Source organism: Acipenser ruthenus, chromosome 46 (genome assembly GCF_902713425.1).
Source record: "Acipenser ruthenus chromosome 46, fAciRut3.2 maternal haplotype, whole genome shotgun sequence".
Taxonomy (NCBI): domain Eukaryota; kingdom Metazoa; phylum Chordata; class Actinopteri; order Acipenseriformes; family Acipenseridae; genus Acipenser; species Acipenser ruthenus.
In genome coordinates this window covers 8887530-8905703 of record NC_081234.1, presented here as the reverse complement: position 1 = coordinate 8905703, position 18174 = coordinate 8887530, and the positions used below count along the sequence as shown (strand labels likewise).

At 44.9% G+C, this 18174-nt stretch overlaps 2 protein-coding genes across 3 annotated transcripts; both read left to right on the top strand.

Moving 5' to 3' along the window:
* Nucleotides 1-1505: 1505 nt before the first annotated feature.
* Nucleotides 1506-13118, top strand: LOC131720983 (BTB/POZ domain-containing protein KCTD9-like). Of its 2 annotated transcripts, XM_059013646.1 has the most exons (12): nt 1509-1722; nt 4807-4928; nt 5582-5625; nt 5869-5965; nt 6793-6851; nt 6954-7082; nt 8189-8256; nt 8448-8543; nt 8845-8994; nt 9182-9287; nt 10833-10966; nt 11326-13118. In XM_059013646.1, the coding sequence occupies exons 1-12, from the start codon at nt 1675-1677 to the stop codon at nt 11440-11442; spliced, it is 1170 nt and encodes a 389-aa protein (XP_058869629.1). In that variant the 5' UTR covers nt 1509-1674; the 3' UTR covers nt 11443-13118. The 2 variants fall into 2 exon arrangements, with proteins under 2 accessions (XP_058869628.1, XP_058869629.1); XM_059013645.1 differs by having other exon boundaries at nt 1506-1722; nt 6793-7082.
* A 148-nt stretch (nt 13119-13266) lies between these two features.
* LOC117397831 (progonadoliberin-1-like) lies at nt 13267-17562 on the top strand. Its single transcript, XM_033996722.3, has 4 exons — nt 13267-15733; nt 16224-16368; nt 16573-16665; nt 17461-17562. The coding sequence occupies exons 1-4, from the start codon at nt 15591-15593 to the stop codon at nt 17500-17502; spliced, it is 423 nt and encodes a 140-aa protein (XP_033852613.3). The 5' UTR covers nt 13267-15590; the 3' UTR covers nt 17503-17562.
* The last annotated feature ends 612 nt before the right edge of the window (nt 17563-18174 follow it).

Genomic DNA, 18174 nt, shown 5'->3' with positions numbered 1-18174 from the left:
GATTTGACCAAACCCTCCTCCCATGGGATGAGGCAGATTTCCTTTGGAGCGATTACAAGTACCCTGGATTGCATCGTTATAATGGGGAATCAATTGGGACATGCTTCTGTGGAGTAGTGGTTAGGGCTCTGGACTCTTGACCGGAGGGTCGTGGGTTCAATCCCAGGTGGGGGACACTGCTGCTGTACCCTTGAGCAAGGTACTTTACCTAGATTGCTCCAATAAAAACCCAACTGTGTAAATGGGTAATTATATGTAAAAAATAATGTGATATCTTGTAACAATTGTAAGTCGCCTTGGTAAAGAAAATAATAATAATAATGCTTTGGCTCTAATCCCCCACTCCAAAGCCAGCGATTCTTGTTAGTTCAGCTTCAGTCCCTTTGAAAGGATATTCTCTTGCATTTGATTGCTTGACTGCAGCGGTCGCTGTGAAGAGGCTCCGAGCGTGCTGAGGACGGGTGTCTGCAGCGTCACAGATCAGCCGTTCGCGTGTGTGGGAATCAGAAACCACCGCAGGATCATTTTGGATTTTTTTTATTTTCAGGGACTGCCTTTGATTTCTTTCCAGATTCCTTTGCTGGGGGGTCGGGGACCTCTGTCCCGTGCATTCATTTTCACAGGGCTTTAAAAAGCGCTGCTCCCCTACGTTTGCAAATAGTTTTACCCAGCAGGGAATTCCAGCAACGTGCTGGTAACTGGTGACCTGCGCGGGGGGGATACTGCTACACGCATGTTTTTAAAGATTTGATTACCTAGCTGGTCTATACCAGTGGTTCCCAACCCAGGTCCTGGGGACCCCCTGTGTCTGCTGGTTTTCATCCCAACTGAGCTAAAGTTATAGGAAGGCTGTCTGGTCCAGTGGTTAAAGAAAAGGGCCTTGTAACCAGGAGGTCCCCGGTTCAAATCCCACCTCAGCCACTGACTCATTGTGTGACCCTGAGCAAGTCACTTAATCTCCTTGTGCTCCGTCTTTCGGGTGAGACGTAGTTGTAAGTGACTCTGCAGCTGATGCATAGTTCACACACCCTAGTCTCTGTAAGTCCTGCTAAATAAACTAATAATAAAGTTACTTATAAAATGTTATAGCTAACTTGAAATTAAGGCTGACCATATTTAGTGATGCTACCAGCTTTGACCAGGTCATTGCTGGAATTCACTGGGAGATAATGCATCTTTAAATAGGAACATTGCATGCGTGTCATTTGCAAAGGAATTTTTGAATAAAGTGCTATTTTTGACCTTATGTAGACAGTACGATATGTCCTCCTGAATGCAACTTTGAGTTTGATTCATGTCTGAATTGCTACTGTCTAAAATAAGACGTGGCTTCACTAAAAATATACTACTTCAAAATAAATAAATACATTCTTATGACGTTGAGGAAATCAGAGACTGAGTGCTTGCATTCCAGCCAACCAAACCTGCTGCCTCTGTGTCTTTTCTGGCCCGGGAACTCGTCCGCCGATTGGACGAGCTGAGCCCAGATGTTCTTGAGCCGCTATCTGATAGGCTCCGCGCCGCTGTCAGACCGCACTCGTAAGCTAGGCTGTCCTTAGGTTAGTTGTGTTCAGTCGTTCTGTTAAGTTTTATTTTTTTTTGGTCGTTGTTGTGATATTTATTATATTTTTTTATAAATAATCTATTTTTTATTTATAAGCTACATATACAAAAATGAGGAGGGTAACGCTTTTCGTGAACGGAACTTCCAAAAGTGGCAAGGTAAGAATTAGTTTGGGGTGTGATGTGGTAATTGAATTAAATATATATAACCAGGAAAATAGTAAATTAATTAATGCCACTACTAATTAATGAGCTCGGAGAATGCTACATCCGGCACGCAGCGTCTTACAGTCGAAAAATAAATATTTCTGTTTGTGAAAGCAGCAATACAGGCCTTCAGTATTCAAATAGAAACCAATTTAACTAAAAGTGGGTGTGTAATTTAATATGAGAAGTTATACGCTAACTTTCTAATGATGTTGCTTTTAATTAAAGCACAGGGCTGCAATCACTTTGTAAAATACCCCCCACTCGGGAAAAAAAGAAAGAAATTAAAGGTTGTTTGAATTTTGATAGATATTTATTAAAATGTTTGTAAGTGATTTCTCACCTCGCTTATGCATGACATGAAATGAAATCACCCGAAGCGGGTTAGAAGGTTTTAAGTCAGTAAGATGGGCTGAATGGCCTCCTCTCGTTTGTAAACTTTCTTATGGTTTTATGTTCTTGACTATTTCCAGAGTATACGCTAGCCTGGTCCTAGCAGCATGTATAATACAGAACATTTCTCTCTGTGTGTGTGTTTGCAGCTTTCATATGTTAAACATTGGAACGAGTACAGTGTAATATAGACTGTATATTGAAAATACATTCCTATCACGTTTGATAGAAATGGAGTGCCTAATATTATTATTATTATTATTATTATTATTATTATTATTATTATTATTATTATTTATTTCTTAGCAGACGCCCTTATCCAGGGCGACTTACAATCGTAAGCAAATACATTTCAAGTGTTACAATACAAGTAATACAATAAGAGCAAGAATACAATAACTTTTGTTCAAGCAAGGTACAAGTGTGACAAACCACAATTCAATAATACAGCAGATAATAGTGATAGTTACATCAGGATGTGATTAAATAGTGATAGTTACATCAGGATGTGATTAAATACAAAGTACTACAGGTTAAACACTTGGCAGATTACAGTATTCTGAAGTACAGGATTAAATGCAGTAAAATAGGGGGCAGATAAGAGCAAAATAAAGCACATTTACATGAAGGGTGATAGTGTCCCAGGATACAAACAGAGGAGTTCTACAGGTGCTCTTTGAAGAGGTGAGTCTTAAGGAGGCGCCGGAATGTGGTCAGGGACTGGGCAGTCCTGACATCTGTAGGAAGGTCATTCCACCACTGTGGAGCAAGGGTGGAGAAGGAGCGGGCTCTGGAGGCAGGGGAATGGAATGGCTTCTATTATTAATAATCCCACACCAAAAACAGATATATATCTCCTGTGTTGCTTACTGTCACCATTTTTGTTGCTCAGCCCTTTTGAGGTGATATTAAAAAGGGTTCACTGTACTGTATTTCCTGTACTGAAAATGCACTGTCATGTATTGATATTTCTTTGCTATTTCCTTCCTTAGTGTTTATTGATTATCCCAAAATATATATTTTTAATATAGTAAAAAAATGTGACCTTCACATATTTACAAAAAGAAAGAGGTAAACATACTTGCAGAATAGAAATACGACCAAAATATATATATATATAAATAAGATATAAAGACATAATCTATTTGAAGAAACATTCCAGCAATACATTGCATAAAGCAATTGATTGGTAACTGCATTTCTACAATACACTGTGTATAGCAAGCAATATGTGTTTACATGACATTACATACAGCAGTCGCTGTGAAGCAGCATTCAGTGGCATGCATTGCATATCGCTTGGTCAGCATCTACATTCTCTCAATGCCTTGCATATCAGCTGGTCTGGCTGGACGTTCCCGCAGTACAGGGCCTGCTGTGGTGTTGCGTGCTGTGCTTGGTATTTGAGGTCCCCAGTGAGTGGTGGTGATTGCTGGCAGGGTGGTCCACCTGTTTGGGAACCCCATGCTTCAGATGACCTGCATACTGAGGCAGGCAGACAGCCTCCTCCCCAGACAGCAGTCCTCCTGGGGCACATGCTGTCTCATGGTGCCCCCCCCCCCCTCCCCCTGGACTGGGAAGCTCCACAGACTCAGCTATCTGATTCCCACACAACTCAACCTCTGGGGACTTTTTTTTCGTAGTATAGAAAAATGTCTAACCCAGCTCTTTTCGCAGATCTCTTCACACTGTTTTTTATCTTAATACATCTGTTTAGATTTATGATTTTATACCTTTTTAAAATGATTTATATACAGGTGCACTCCATATAACGGACTCCAAGGGACAGTGGAAAGCAGTGCTTTCTAAACGAAGTATGTAGTAAACACAATTTGAAATGCTGTCTGTAACAGCGAACAGAAGTACCTTGCATACAAACAATAAAAGAAAGCTTAACGGGAGTTAATTATCTTGTACAAAACCCGCCCCTGCGGGCCGTACAGTGTAATAAGTAGCACCGTTTTACTAATTTATATTTTTGCAAAATCGTAATACAAATTGTATACGTTATCCTTTTAAAACTGCACAATGGCTGTGCCGACAAAACCACAGAAGAATAAAAGTAAACAGCAAAGAAATTAAATTTATTATTATTATTTATTTCTTAGCAGTCACCCTTATCCAGGGCAATTGTTACAAGATATCACATTATTTTTACATACAGTTACCCATTTATACAGTTGGGTTTTTACTAGAGCAATCTAGGTAAAGTACCTTGCTTAAGGGTACAGCAGCAGTGTCCCTCACCTGGGATTGAACCCACGACCCTCCGGTCAAGAGTCCAGAGCCCTAACCACTTCTCCACCCTAAAAACTTTTTACAATTTTTCGTAAACTGATAGATGTTATAGAAATGTTTGTACTTCTTGTTTGGCAGGGACCTGCCTCAGGATCTGTTATAAGTGGACTGCACCTGTACATAGGAAATGTTTTGCCTTTGCCTTCAAAATAGAACTTACAAAGCTAATGAAAGATCAGAATTTAACCCTGACAAGGAACTGCTAGTTTCATACCATTACAATCGGTTTCATCACTCGCAGAAAAATTGCCCTTTGCAAAGGTGTCATTGAAATGATTGCTGGACACCCTCCAGCTTGAAAATGAGAGTTCTTTTTTTAAGTTGCCTGTCTTCACTCTTGCCCAGGTAGTTGCAGTCTATGGGACCCTGGCAGACTTGCTGTCCGTTGCCAGCAGCAAACTGGGAATACGTGCCTCCGCCCTGTACAACGGGAAAGGGGGGCTCATCGATGACATCACCCTCATCAGGTGAGAGGGAGAGCGGAAAACAAACTGGGCAGCCTGCCCCCTAGAAGGCTGAACTGTTGAAGAATGACGTTTTTGTTACCTGTTGCTCCAATCATATCCCATCCCCAGAGACAGACATGCAGTCAAGGATCAGGTCTTTCCCCGAAAGCACTCTTGCAGTGATCTGTGTGCAGCAATCTGAGAAGTGCTGAAATACAATCCGAGCACCGCTGGGAATCCCAGTGCACCCTGTACCGCTGTTGAAACGACACTCAGTACACTGCACCACGATCCACAGGGGGAGATGATCACAAAACAAGGGGCACTCTCAGTGTTGATGGGGTCAACCGTCAGGTTTTGTTTTTGTTTTGGTGGGTTTCCTTGTTTGGCGGTTAAAAAACGTAAAATCAGAAACCTTTTTCTACAGCACAGCGCACTGATGTTTGTGCGTATTTGGTGATAATGAAACTCGCTACACGTTCCTTGGCGCATTATAGTCACAGTCTCGGGTCGTCGGTTTATACTGTGGGTTTAGGTCACGGGGATTCCGCTGTTCCGTGATTCCGGAAGCTCTTAAATTGTATTTGTAGCCGTGGCCCGAGGAAGGGACAGTCCTGCTGTTTTTGGAGCTGTGGAGCTGTTCATCATTCTAATGCCTCTTTTCCTTCCCTCAGAGATGATGACGTGCTGTATGTTTCTGAAGGAGACTCTTTCATAGGTGAGTGAAGTAGCTTCAGCACATCAGAAGGGCACCACACTCATTGTCAGGCTGGAATAAGAGAAGCTGTTAATCCATCTGCTGTTGTAGCTTGAGTGTATAGTACGATGTCTGCAGGACACCCCTGAAACAGGCTGCCGCAGTTTATCCTAGCCGTCGAACCCTAGATACAAGCACAGCGTCTCCTCTCCTCTCTGCCCTTGCTGAGTCCTGTATTGCTGATGTTTGCACTGTGTTCCACAGACCCCCAGGAGGATGTGAAGACTGCGGAAGAGCCGTCGGGTGCAAACACAGACTGGCTGACTCTAAACATCGGGGGCCGGTGCTTCACAACCACGCGGTAATACAGATCACCCTTCATTAACAATGTGATGCAGACCGTCTCACCTGAGTGTAATTGCATTCAGCATAGAGAAGCAGGCGTCAGAAGCCCACTGTTACTGCAACATCGGTTATATAAGACTGTATGTGTGCAACATTTGATTGGGATGAGAAAGACAGTGGAGAAATATTGAACATGAAATTATTATTATTTGTTTATTTAGCAGACGCCTTTATCCAAGGCGACTTACAGAGACTAAGGTGTGTGAACTATGCATCAGCTGCAGAGTCACTTACAATTACATCTCACCCGAAAGACGGAGCACAAGGAGGTTCAGTGACTTGCTCAGGGTCACACGATGAGTCAGTGGCTGAGGTGGGATTTGAACCGGGGACCTCCTGGTTACAAGCCCTTTTCTTTAACCACTGGACCACACAGCCTCCTTATAAGTCGGCTTAAACATTTAACACAAAGAGCTAACAATTACATGTTTGAACTCCAGACTATTAACACCCCCTATTCGGCAACATTAGGGTTAATTCAATTAATTATATAACGGCAGCAGATGTTAATGCTGTCATCTTAAGGTAATGATAATTAAGGAGTGCAGGTCATTCTCTTGCATCTCCTCCTGTGAAGCGTGGCTTTGAATTCCCGCTAATCAGGTCACACCCAGCCCTGTTGTGTTAAACAAGCCACAAAGCCAACAAAGACAGCAACACAAGATTGTCAGTCTCCGCTTGGACTTTACAGCTTTACACACAGTTTCACGTATTGTGTGCTCTTGCGGTGGCTTGTCGGTTCAGTACCGTCCCCTAACTCTGTCCCTCCTTCCTCTTCCTCAGGACCACCTTGGTGAACAAGGAGCCGGACAGCATGCTGGCCCACATGTTCCAAGACAGAGGTGGGTCTCTCGTCGCCTCTTCACTGTCAAAGACCAGAGCCTTCAAAGGGATACCCCCCCTGTTCTCACCCCCTGCTCTCCCCTGCTTCCTCTCTCCCTCAGAACTGTGGGGGAACAAGCAAGACCCCCGGGGAGCTTACCTGATTGACCGCAGCCCTGAATACTTTGAGCCCATCCTCAACTACCTGCGGCACGGGCAGCTGATCGTCAACGAGGGCATCAACCTGCTGGGTGCGTGGCAGCGTGCCCGCGCTTTACCCTGATTCATGTGCTTTTATTTACGCTGCTACGGTCAAACCCTTAACCCTTTAGCGGTCCATTTATTCAGTGCATCTCAGGCACGTCGGGTGCAATTTATTTTCACATGCGCAGTTTATTTCAGACGCACTGTTTAAAAGTAATTTTGTTCACAGTAAAACAGGTTTAAGAGGCACTGCATATCAACAGGACTCTCAGTACTGCATCTCCAGCCCCGCTCCTTGTTCGGTGTATTTTTCACATACCTCTTCATAGTCGTGCATACAGATCACTCGTTTTATCACCAAACTCCTCAATAATGCGATCCAAGTCATTATTTTATTACTATAACATCTAAAAAAAAAGTTCTGCAAATGTCTGTGATATTCTTTGAGCGCTGGATGCAGAAACAGCTATCTTGTTTGTTTATGTCCGTATTATCTATGTGGTGCCGAGGCTAGTGTGTATTTCTCAGATCCACCCCTTTTTTTTCGGCTTCTCTCTGCTCCTGTCGGTCTCACTCTGCCCTTGAATGGTTTTCTTGGCTTTTTCTGGAGAAATTGAAGACTAGAGACCTGTTTTTTACGTCTTTTTGATGATGTCGGACAGGGTCCGACTTTGGACCAGAAAGGGAAAATAATAATGTCGGACCAGGTCCGACATAGGACCGCAAAGGGTTAAGTGTTGACTTTATCAGGGTTTATGTTGACTAAGTTCCTCAGTCACTTGCTTCCCCTCATGACTGCCTTGCTTTGAGAGAGAGGTGAAATGATCTTGAAAGTGAAACAGTAACGCAATACCTGAAAGTAAGCAGGGAGCGTTCCTTAACTCAAGTCAGTTAGAACTGGGAAAGTGTATATATCTGGTGTGTGCTTTTGTCTTTTGTCGGCACAGTAAAACGTGGAAGCAAGTCAAAGAGACAAAGAGGCCAGTGTTGCGTAACTGTATCCCGTTTGAGAAATGCTGAAGTGCAGAAATACTGAAGTGCTGTTTCTTTCCTTTTAATTTTTTTTAAAATTCTGACTGTTTTGAGTTCTCTCTGGTCTTCGGTACGGCTCTTTGGTGTGGTATTGAAATGCGCTGACTGTGTGTCTCTCCAGGAGTGTTGGAAGAGGCGCGGTTCTTTGGGATCGAACAGCTGGCAGAACAGTTGGAGGTTGCGATCAAGGTAAGGCAGCCTGACGGAGAGAGAGAGAGAGAGAGAGAGATATTGATTTATGTGAATTAGTCTTCTGTCCAATGTGGGTTGAGTTGAGACCTGAGAAGCCGAGTGCTCCCGAGGTGAAAGGCCGGTGAATATAGCGAGCTCGCCCTCTTGGTTTCCACGGATTCTGATTTCTTCCCGTTGTTACTTCCCAGAATTCCCAGCCTCCGGAAGACCACTCCCCCATCTCGCGGAAGGAGTTTGTGCGCTTCCTGCTGGCCACGCCCACCAAGTCTGAGCTGCGCTGCCAGGTAGGGGAGGAGGAAACCCGCTGCAGAGGCATGCGTTCATCTGAGTGCTCTGTGTTACCCTCACTGCTAACCGCTCTCTGTGTGTCTCTCTGGCTCAAATTCAAATTCAAAGATGCAGCATGACTATAGCAGAAGCATTGCCAAAGCAATGGCAAAATAAATTAAAAAAAATAAATAAAACATCATACCAAATGATTACAGAAAATAAATCTATAGAAAAAGATACACAAATATTTAAATGGAAACTTATTTGTACACACATGAACATCTCTCTGTCTCTGTCTCTCTCTCTCTCTCTCAGGGTTTGAATTTCAGCGGTGCAGACCTGTCCCGACTTGACCTGCGCTACATCAATTTCAAGATGGCCAACCTGAGCCGCTGCAACCTGACCCACGCCAACCTGTGCTGCGCCAACCTGGAGAGAGCGGACCTGTCCGGAGCAAACCTGGAGGTGAGTCTGTCTGTCTGTCTGTCATTGCAGCCTGGAGAGAGTGGACCTGTCTGGAGCAAACCTGGAGGCGAGTCTGTCTGTCTGTCTGTCTGTCTGTCAGATGCTGTACTCCAATGCAGAGGGCGCCTCTCTCCTCTCTTTCCCTCTCTCACACTCACACTCACACTCTCTCTCTGTCTCTGTCCAGGGTGCTAACCTGCAGGGGGTGAAGATGCTGTGCTCCAATGCAGAGGGCGCTTCTCTCCGGGGCTGCAACTTCGAGGACCCCTCAGGGCTCAAGGCCAACCTGGAAGGTGAGCCAGTGTGAGGGGGCACTCCGAGGTGCAGTGTGAGGAGATGCAGTGGGAGAGGGCACGCCGAGATGCAGTGTGAGGAGATGCAGTGTGAGGGGGCACTCCGAGATGCAGTGCGAGGGGGCAGTCTGAGATGCAGTGTGAGGGGGCACTCTGAGATGCAGTGCGAGGGGGCACTCTGAGATGCAGTGCGAGGGAGCACTCTGAGATGCAGTGTGAGGGGGCACTCTGAGATGCAGTGTGAGGAGATGCAGTGTGAGGGGGCACTCCGAGATGCAGTGCGAGGGGGCAGTCTGAGATGCAGTGTGAGGGAGCACTCTGAGATGCAGTGCGAGGGGGCACTCTGAGATGCAGTGCGAGGGAGCACTCTGAGATGCAGTGTGAGGGGGCACTCTGAGATGCAGTGTGAGGGAGCACTCTGAGATGCAGTGTGAGGGGGCACTCTGAGATGCAGTGTGAGGGAGCACTCTGAGATGCAGTGTGAGGGGGCACTCTGAGATGCAGTGTGAGGAGATGCAGTGTGAGGGGGCACTCCGAGATGCAGTGCGAGGGGGCAGTCTGAGATGCAGTGTGAGGGAGCACTCTGAGATGCAGTGCGAGGGGGCACTCTGAGATGCAGTGCGAGGGAGCACTCTGAGATGCAGTGTGAGGGGGCACTCTGAGATGCAGTGTGAGGGAGCACTCAGATGCAGTGTGAGGGGGTGCTCTGAGATGCAGTGTGAGGGGGTGCTCGGAGATGCAGTGTGAGGGGGCGCTCTGAGATGCAGTGTGAGGGGACGCTCTGAGATGCAGTGTGAGGGGGCGCTCTGAGATGCAGTGTGAGGGGGCGCTCTGAGATGCAGTGTGAGGGAGCACTCCGAGATGCAGTGGGAGGGAGAGCCGTTGCTTCATTGCATGCAGCGCAGCTGAGGCCAAACGCTTTGCATCACCTAGAGTTTAAGGATTGAGACGTAATGTTAAAAAAAAAAAGCTATATGAACATAATTTAGATCTTTCATTTAACATCATGTAATCAAAGAAACTACCAAACCATATTGCAAAAGTCTACCGGCAAGCCATAATAGCAGTACAGTATTTCATGTTACATTTCGAAGTGTCAATTTTTTAAAAATTTTTGCCAGTTTTTCATTAAAAGTATATGTGAAAAATACAAAGCAGAATTTTAATTCAATATGTTAGCATAATATTATTCAGCAGGTTTCAATCGACTTTATGAAGCAAAATGAGTTAATTCTATAGGCTGGCGAATGTGATGTATAACCTCCTACTGCTGGAGGTATGAGTAGCAAGAGCTTGATTGTTTTGGCAAGCAAGGTCTCTTCAGCACTGGTCTTTTTGACTTTCAAAAAAAGAATAAATATTTAGTTCATGCGTATTAGTGGACCAACATACAGCTGTGGCCAGAAGTTTGCACGAAGCAAAAGGAGTTCATTCCGTAGGGTGATGCAGAATCGTGTGGCCGCAGCTGCAGCTGTAGCTTTTCTCTCGGGTTGCCCTGTTGAAGGTGCTGGGCAGGGACTGAGCCGAGTCTGTGTCTCTCCCCAGGCGCCAATCTGAAGAATGTGGACATGGAGGGCAGCCAGATGACTGGCATTAACCTGCGAGTGGCCACTCTGAAGAACGCCAAGCTAAAGAACTGCAACCTGCGGGGTGCCACGCTGGCAGGGACCGACCTGGAGGTGAGAGGGACCGGGAGGAAGGTGGGACGGGACCTGGGTGCGAGGGGGGGGGGGGGGACACGCTCTCATATCTGTGAAACCGTTTTGAGATACAGCCGTCATATCTCCTAACTGCGGTCTGGTAAAGACATTCTTCAGCACAAGCTGTTCAGTGTGTCGTCCAAATTTTTACCTGTCAGAAAAGGCATTTTGAAAGAATATTCGAACGTGGGTGGGGAAACGTGCTCAGCACTAACTCTGTTAATTTATTATAAAGATGCGTGAATGTCCTTGTGTGTGTGTGTGTGTGTGTGTGTGTGTGTGTGTGTGTGTGTGTGTGTCTTGCACCCTCATACGTTTTTGCCTTCCCTCTGCCCCAGAACTGCGACCTGTCTGGCTGTGACCTGCAGGAGGCAAACCTGAGAGGCTCCAACGTGAAGGGGGCCATCTTTGAGGAGATGCTGACACCACTGCACATGTCTCAGAGCGTCAGATAACCACAAGCAGAGAGAGCCACTGCCTCCACTTCCTCCCCGCCCACCCCAGCTGCTTCTCTCCCTGACACTGGGATCAGTCTCCCAAACACCAGGCTCTGATCGCCAGCTTCTCTCAGGGCTGCTTCCCCAGCGTCTTCAAGATTAATCTTTGGTACAGCCGTGAGAAACCAAGTCATGTAGACAGAGGTTTTGGCTCATTGCTTAACGCCAACGATGATGAGGATCATGCAAGCATTATTATACACGTTGCAATATCTTATTGAGGGTATTGAAGACCGCTACAGCATTGCAGGTTTGTTCTGTCGGGTGAGTTGCAAACGCGATCCCGATTTAATCCATTCTTTGTGTTTTCTGGGAGGCGGGATGTTTGCTCCCGCTTTTGAGCATCGCACCCTTCCGACCCAGTCCTCCCAATATAGAGGAGCCAATCCCCCATAGCACACCTCAGTGGGAGTGAGCACATTACCCTCACTCCCTCCAAAGTAGGGGCGGTTGGGCTTTTCCTTAATGAAGAAGCTTGCATCCTGTGACTCGTGCAGCTTAAAAACCTACAGGGTATGTGGCAGGATATGTGCGATCCGATGTGCCAACGCAATATACAGAGAGAGAGAGTGCTGAGCGCACCATATATAACAAAGGCAATCGTAGTAGAATTTAGTCGGTTTTAAAGATGTTGCAGGTTTTAAAAACCCTTCACACCCTTGTGATTGTTTAGCCGAGTTTTCATTTCTGATACTCTTTGTAAAGACGAGAGTAAAGAGCCGGCCTCTTCTCTGTGTTGCTGTGCAGCTCCTGTGCTCCCCTGCCTGCACCAGCTTCAGTGAACCAGCAGGAAGATACAGTTAGTGTTCCAGTAGTCTCTCACCCCCTCCACAACACAGACACATCACAGAGAATGTGTGTCATTATTAATTCTGTGACATGACGTATATTGCCTCCAGGCTGCTTGGTTAGAGGGCCCATCTCCTGGCAAATTGGCCCAGGCTGTAGACACCTTCTTAAAGCTGAGGGGACACGCAGCCACTTTGTGGCTTGGAACTAGGTTTCAGGAGACTAGATTTCAGGCCACTGCACGGCACACCAGGGGAGACTTGGGGGTTTGATACAGCAACCTCAAACTGGGTCTGCCGGTGGTCTCCTGGAACCAGGTTTCAAGCCGCTGTTGCTGAAAAAGTGGCTTTATGTTCCCCTCCGCTTATGAGATTAGATAGACCGAGGGTGGATTTAGAGATGAATAAATAAGTGTGAAGCAAGTATGGAAGTGGAATTCAGTGGAGTTCTAACAGGAAAGTGACACACCCCACTGCAGAAGAGTATTAGAAATGACGAGAAGCTAATGCAGGCTGGGACAGCAGCTTTTCAAACTGCAGCGAGGGCCTCTCCCTCGATTAGCAGGCAAGGGCAGTAACGTTGTCTTCCAAAGCAAGGCAGTGTGGAATCGGACTCCCGCGATTTGAAGAGCGAAGGCTGTTCATTCAGATAGGATGTCAGACTGTATTGATCTACTCTGCGGTGGAAGCTGGGTTTCTGCTGCCTGAACGCGGTTGTCTTTTACCCAGCCTTGAAACTGTTGCACTTAAATAATAATAATAATAATAATCAGCTGTGGAATTGCACTTCAAGACCTAGAATTGTATTCTCTCCAACAGACTGTTATAAACAAAGTTTACCAATCACCCAAGTTTGTGCGTCTCTTTATTTCTGTGAATAGAGTGCCATGTGGGTGGTGGCTTTGATAAGAGAATGGTAAGAATAATAATCACACACACACACAATGCACACAGAGCTGCTGCAGAGCCACTAGTAATAGAGAAAGCCCATGTTTATACAGTGGGGGCAGCAGTGTGGAGTAGTGGTTAGGGCTCTGGACTCTTGACCGGAGGGTCGTGGGTTCAATCCCAGGTGGGGGGACACTGCTGCTGTACCCTTGAGCAAGGTACTTAGGTTGCTCCAGTAAAAACCCAACTGTATAAATGGGTAATTGTATGTAAAAATAATGTGATATCTTGTAACAATTGTAAGTCACCCTGGATAAGGGCGTCTGCTAAGAAATAAATAATAATAATAAAGTATATCTGAGCCTTGCACCCAGTCTCAGCTCACCCAGTCCACCTCCACTATAGTGAAGCCAGGGCTACCCATGCATTCATACAGAGAGCGATAATCATTGATGTCTACTCCTACCTTAAATGCTTGTAACAGGGTTTCAGTTTTGTGTCTACTTCCAGGACAGGATAACTCAAAGACATTTTAAAACAAAAACTGCATGCTCTTAGCTTAACCCTTCAGGGTACAACAGACACACGTATCCCATAAATAAAAATGTTATTTTCGCAATGAGGTTTCACCGCGAAACGGGGTTTAACATTTACTGACAGGTTGGAGCTGGTCATCCAAGTGGGGGGTTTCCCTCGAGTCGCTCTCAAATGTGTTTTTAAGAAGAAGAAAACGTTCCTGCCACAAGCGCTCCGTTCCTTGTGGACCATAAAGGGTTAAACAGGTCTTTGAAAAATGAGAATACATTTTTGCAGTACGTTCTTGAGAGTTTCGGATTGCAGGGGTGAATGAGGTTTCTCTCTAGTTGCACCTGTATGTAACGCATTTTAATTTGTATCTTGGAAGGACAAGCAGTTAATCCACAAGCTGTAATATACTTTACCACACCTTGTTTGATTAGGGCATTGAGTTCGGATTAAAACCTACAATTTTTATTATTATTATTATTATTATTTTATTTTTTTATTTTGAGTCATACCTCCCGAAGGTCTCAGCTGGCTCTCGGAAACAGATTTGTAATTAAAGCAGCGAACCCTCCCCTTGTCAGACGGCTAATCTTCTTAGACGCCTTTTAAACAGATTTACAAAAGATAAATCACAGCAGGTGATTCATTCGTTAGAGACTGGACGACAAAAAGGGCTTGTCTGTTAATCTGTCTCACGCACTGTGTTAGGGAAAGACCAGAGTGGTTTATTCATGTTTACGAATCCAAAAGTTAAGACCCTTTTTCTTTTGCTCTTGTGTTGAACACCTGTTTAAAAACTCACTTCCTCCCAGTCCTTCAACTCTAACTACTAAGCCACTTTGCCACATTCCAGTCCCTCAGTACGTATGGCACACTTTGCATTGGTCTGTATATCTCACAGGGACTGGATATGAGTCTAGGGAGGCCATGCTAAGATTATACAAGACTCTAGTCGACCCCATTGAGAACACTGTCCAGTTTTGACCACCTCACTACAAAAAAATACATTATTGCCCTTAAGAAGGTACAGAGAAGGGCAACTAGGCAGATCCCAGGACTGAATGCCATGAGCTAAGAGGACAGGATGAAATCATGAAATCTCTGCAGCCTGGAAAAAAGAAAAAGAGGGGATGACTGAAGTCCTTCAAATCCTAAATGCTCTAGATAATGTTAACCCAAGACAACAACTTCAAATTGAGCACCGAGAGAAGAACACAAATGGAAGCTGAGTAAAAGTAAGTTTAGAACAGAAGGTAGGAAGCACTTTTTCACACTGTGTTATAAATGCATGGAATCGCCTGCCAGGGGAAGCAGGGTCGAGTAGGGTGGGCTGCATTCCTAAACCTTCCTTATGTTGTGATGTGCAAGATATGAGTCTTTGTGGTCCAGTGGTTAAAGAAAAGGACTTGTAACCAGGAGGTCCCCGGTTCAAATCCCACCTCAGCCACTGACTCATTGTGTGACCCTGAGCAAGTCACTTAACCTCCTTGTGCTCCGTCTTTCACGTGAGACGTAATTTTAAGTGGCTCTGCAGCTGATGCATGGTTCACACACCCTAGTCTCTGTAAGTCGCCTTGGATAAAGGCGTCTGCTAAATAAACAAATAATAACCTGGGGCTATAGGAAAACATATGTGTGTATATATATATAATATAGTTTCCTGCAGTGGATATCAGTCATGGTGATCATGTGACATCTCTCATTTTGAATGGACAGCTATGGTTGTTGAATTTCAGACATTTTTTTTTAAGCTAACAAAGCACTTAGAGATGAAACAGAAAAGATTAAGCTTTTAGCTTTTAATGTAATCCTTGCAACCAACACCTGAGAGCAGCAGGGTAGGTTTGCATCTCTGTGAGGGCTGTGTGAGTGCTGGCTGGGGTGTGTGTCGCCCTACTCTTGTCAATGCCTGTTGTGCAGGTAATCCCAGCCCAGGGGGTCTTGTGGCACAAGGCTGGGGGCTGGAGGGTGGTCCGCACACAATATAAACAGCAGGCACACAGCAGATCAACACTTTTCACAGCACTCCACACAGCCCAAGAGAAAAGGTAAGCGATTCATTTATCCATTCTACTAATGGTTATATATTGTATTTGCGTCTAACAAAATAGTTCCATACGTCTCCCCTTGTTTTGCATGCTCCATTTTGCATTTTTATTTTAATATCTGCTGTAGGTTCAAGAAAGAAAGTCTTCTGTTTCCCAGCTCTCATGAAATCTATTACACTTGCACTTCCTCATTTATTTCATCTCGGTTTTGTGTAAGGGATCAAAGGGTGCTGCTGGCTGAGAGCATGTCAGCCAATGGGGGAAGTGGCTGCCTGCTATAATCTAGACTTTTAAACTCAGCACAGACACCTAGACTAGAGAGTTGGAAATCAAGACTTATAGGACAGAGGAAAGGAGACGCAGAGACAGGAGAGGGGTGAAGGGATGGAATGGGTTACCTAGCCATGCTGTGTGGGGATGCTGAATTACCAGGATCCTTAAAGACCCAACTTGACGCAGTTTTGAGATCCAGAAATGGTTGTTCTTTCAGCATGGCAGTGAACAGGGGTGCCTTCGTGTGGCTGCTGCTCTCTCTGACGGCCGTGTCGGAGGTCTGCTACGGCCAGCACTGGTCATACGGGCTGCGGCCAGGCGGAAAGAGAGAGGCGGAGAGCCTGCTGGACACCCTGCAAGAGGTACGCCCGCTGACCCAGCGTTTAACTGCGAAATTACTTACAAACGTGCACAGCTCGCACGAAAAGAGCATCCTTAGCAGGTTCTGTCAGAATTTGAGAAGGAGTTGTGTTTTTACTGCATGTTATTTAGTTTGTATGCATGTCGGAGAGCTGTTTGCTTTCATGGTCGGTGCGCTGTTTGAACTGCTGTGTTGTGTTCTGCAGATTGCTGACATAGAGAAGCTGGACACTGGAGATCACTCAGAGTGCGCTCTGAGCTCCCAGCGCAGCCAACTCAGCGGCCTAAAGGGGGTGCTGGTGAGTAAGGCTGCCTGTCTATCCACTGACCAAAAGTTTTGCATCACCTAGAATTTTAGGATTGAGACATAATTAATATATATATATTTAAAAAACTAAAAAAAACTATATGAACATAATTTAGATATTTTATTTAACATCATGTAATCAAAGAAACTACAAAATGATATTGCAAAAGTCTACCGGAAGCCATAATATCAGTACAGTATTTCATGTTAGATTTTGAAATGTCACATTTTTCAATTTTTATCAGTTGGAAATATATGGAAAACTGCGGTATGTAATTCAATATGTTAACGTAACATTATTCAGCAGGTTTCATTCGACTTTATGAAGCAAAATGAGTTCATTCTAAAGAGTGATGCCAAGGTTTTTGGCCATAGCTGTGCGCTGATATTTAGAGGATAACTGTGCGCATTCACTGAGTCTCTTCTCCAAGGAGTGCCAATAAAAAAAAAGGGTTTCAAATCTGTTTTTTGTTTATCTTGTTAGCACTAGCAACATTATCACTGCTTCTCTTTCAAAGGACAGACACCACGGCTTTAAAATGAGTTCCCTTACCTCCTAATGCATTAGCACTAACAACGTTAGCACTGGTCCCCTTTGCAAGGCTTTCAATGGCTTGTATTGCCCTGCATCAGCACTACCAAATCACCCTTGCATTGCACTGTTGGAATAATGACCTCATTACTATAACTTTGCTCCTGTCTGTATAGATTTCTGTGAATTGTTGTTGCAAACTAAGTGGTAGAGTTTCTGCAGATGCCTATAGATTTTTAATATCTTCTTTTTCAGGCACGTCTGGTTGACGGAGAATCTTCAAGAAAAAAGATTTAGAGATGATGTAAAAAACATGCTTCGAATCAAAACTCTTCTGTAATAAAAGATGAAATAACTTCAGTGTGTGTGTGGGTATCTTTCCTCAGTGCAGACAGCTACAGGGCTTGGAGTAAAACAAATCATCTGCATTATACACACTTTTGTGTAAATGGTTCGACCCAGACATCGTGCAAATACCACACCTGAGATGAATTCTGTAATTTCCCTCATCTGATAGACTTTGATAGAGGGCGGACAGAAAGCGCTCGGTTGGCAGGTGCTTCTGTGCCAACCGTTAAAAAGTTTACCACAGTAAAATCACAGCCAAGTGTAACAAAGCATGCTATATCATGGTAAAGCATAAGGAAGCATCGTAAAGCACAGAGAGGTCTGGTAAAGCATAGGGAAGCATTGTAAAGCACAGAGAGGTCTGGTAAAGCATAGAGAAGCATTGTAAAGCACAGAGAGGTCTGGTAAGGCACAGGGAAGCATTGTAAAGCACAAAGAGGTATGGTAAAGCATAGAGAAGCATTGTAAAGCACAGAGAGGGATGGTAAAGCATAGGGAAGCATTGTAAAGCACAGAGAGGTCTGGTAAAGCATAGAGAAGCATTGTAAAGCACAGAGAGGGATGGTAAAGCATAGGGAAGCATTGTAAAGCACAGAGAGGGATGGTAAAGCATAGGGAAGC

Excerpts from the sequence above, each read along its gene's own strand:
- LOC131720983 (XM_059013645.1), top strand. The coding sequence starts at position 1,675 with ATGAGGAGGGTAACGCTTTTCGTGAACGGAACTTCCAAAAGTGGCAAG. Across the intron at positions 5,626-5,868 it reads TGAAGGAGACTCTTTCATAG|ACCCCCAGGAGGATGTGAAG; the intron begins GTGAGTGAAGTA and ends TGTGTTCCACAG. Across the intron at positions 10,967-11,325 it reads TGGCAGGGACCGACCTGGAG|AACTGCGACCTGTCTGGCTG; the intron begins GTGAGAGGGACC and ends CCTCTGCCCCAG.
- LOC117397831 (XM_033996722.3), top strand. The coding sequence starts at position 15,591 with ATGCCTGTTGTGCAGGTAATCCCAGCCCAGGGGGTCTTGTGGCACAAG. Across the intron at positions 16,369-16,572 it reads TGCTGGACACCCTGCAAGAG|ATTGCTGACATAGAGAAGCT; the intron begins GTACGCCCGCTG and ends TGTGTTCTGCAG. Across the intron at positions 16,666-17,460 it reads GCGGCCTAAAGGGGGTGCTG|GCACGTCTGGTTGACGGAGA; the intron begins GTGAGTAAGGCT and ends CTTCTTTTTCAG.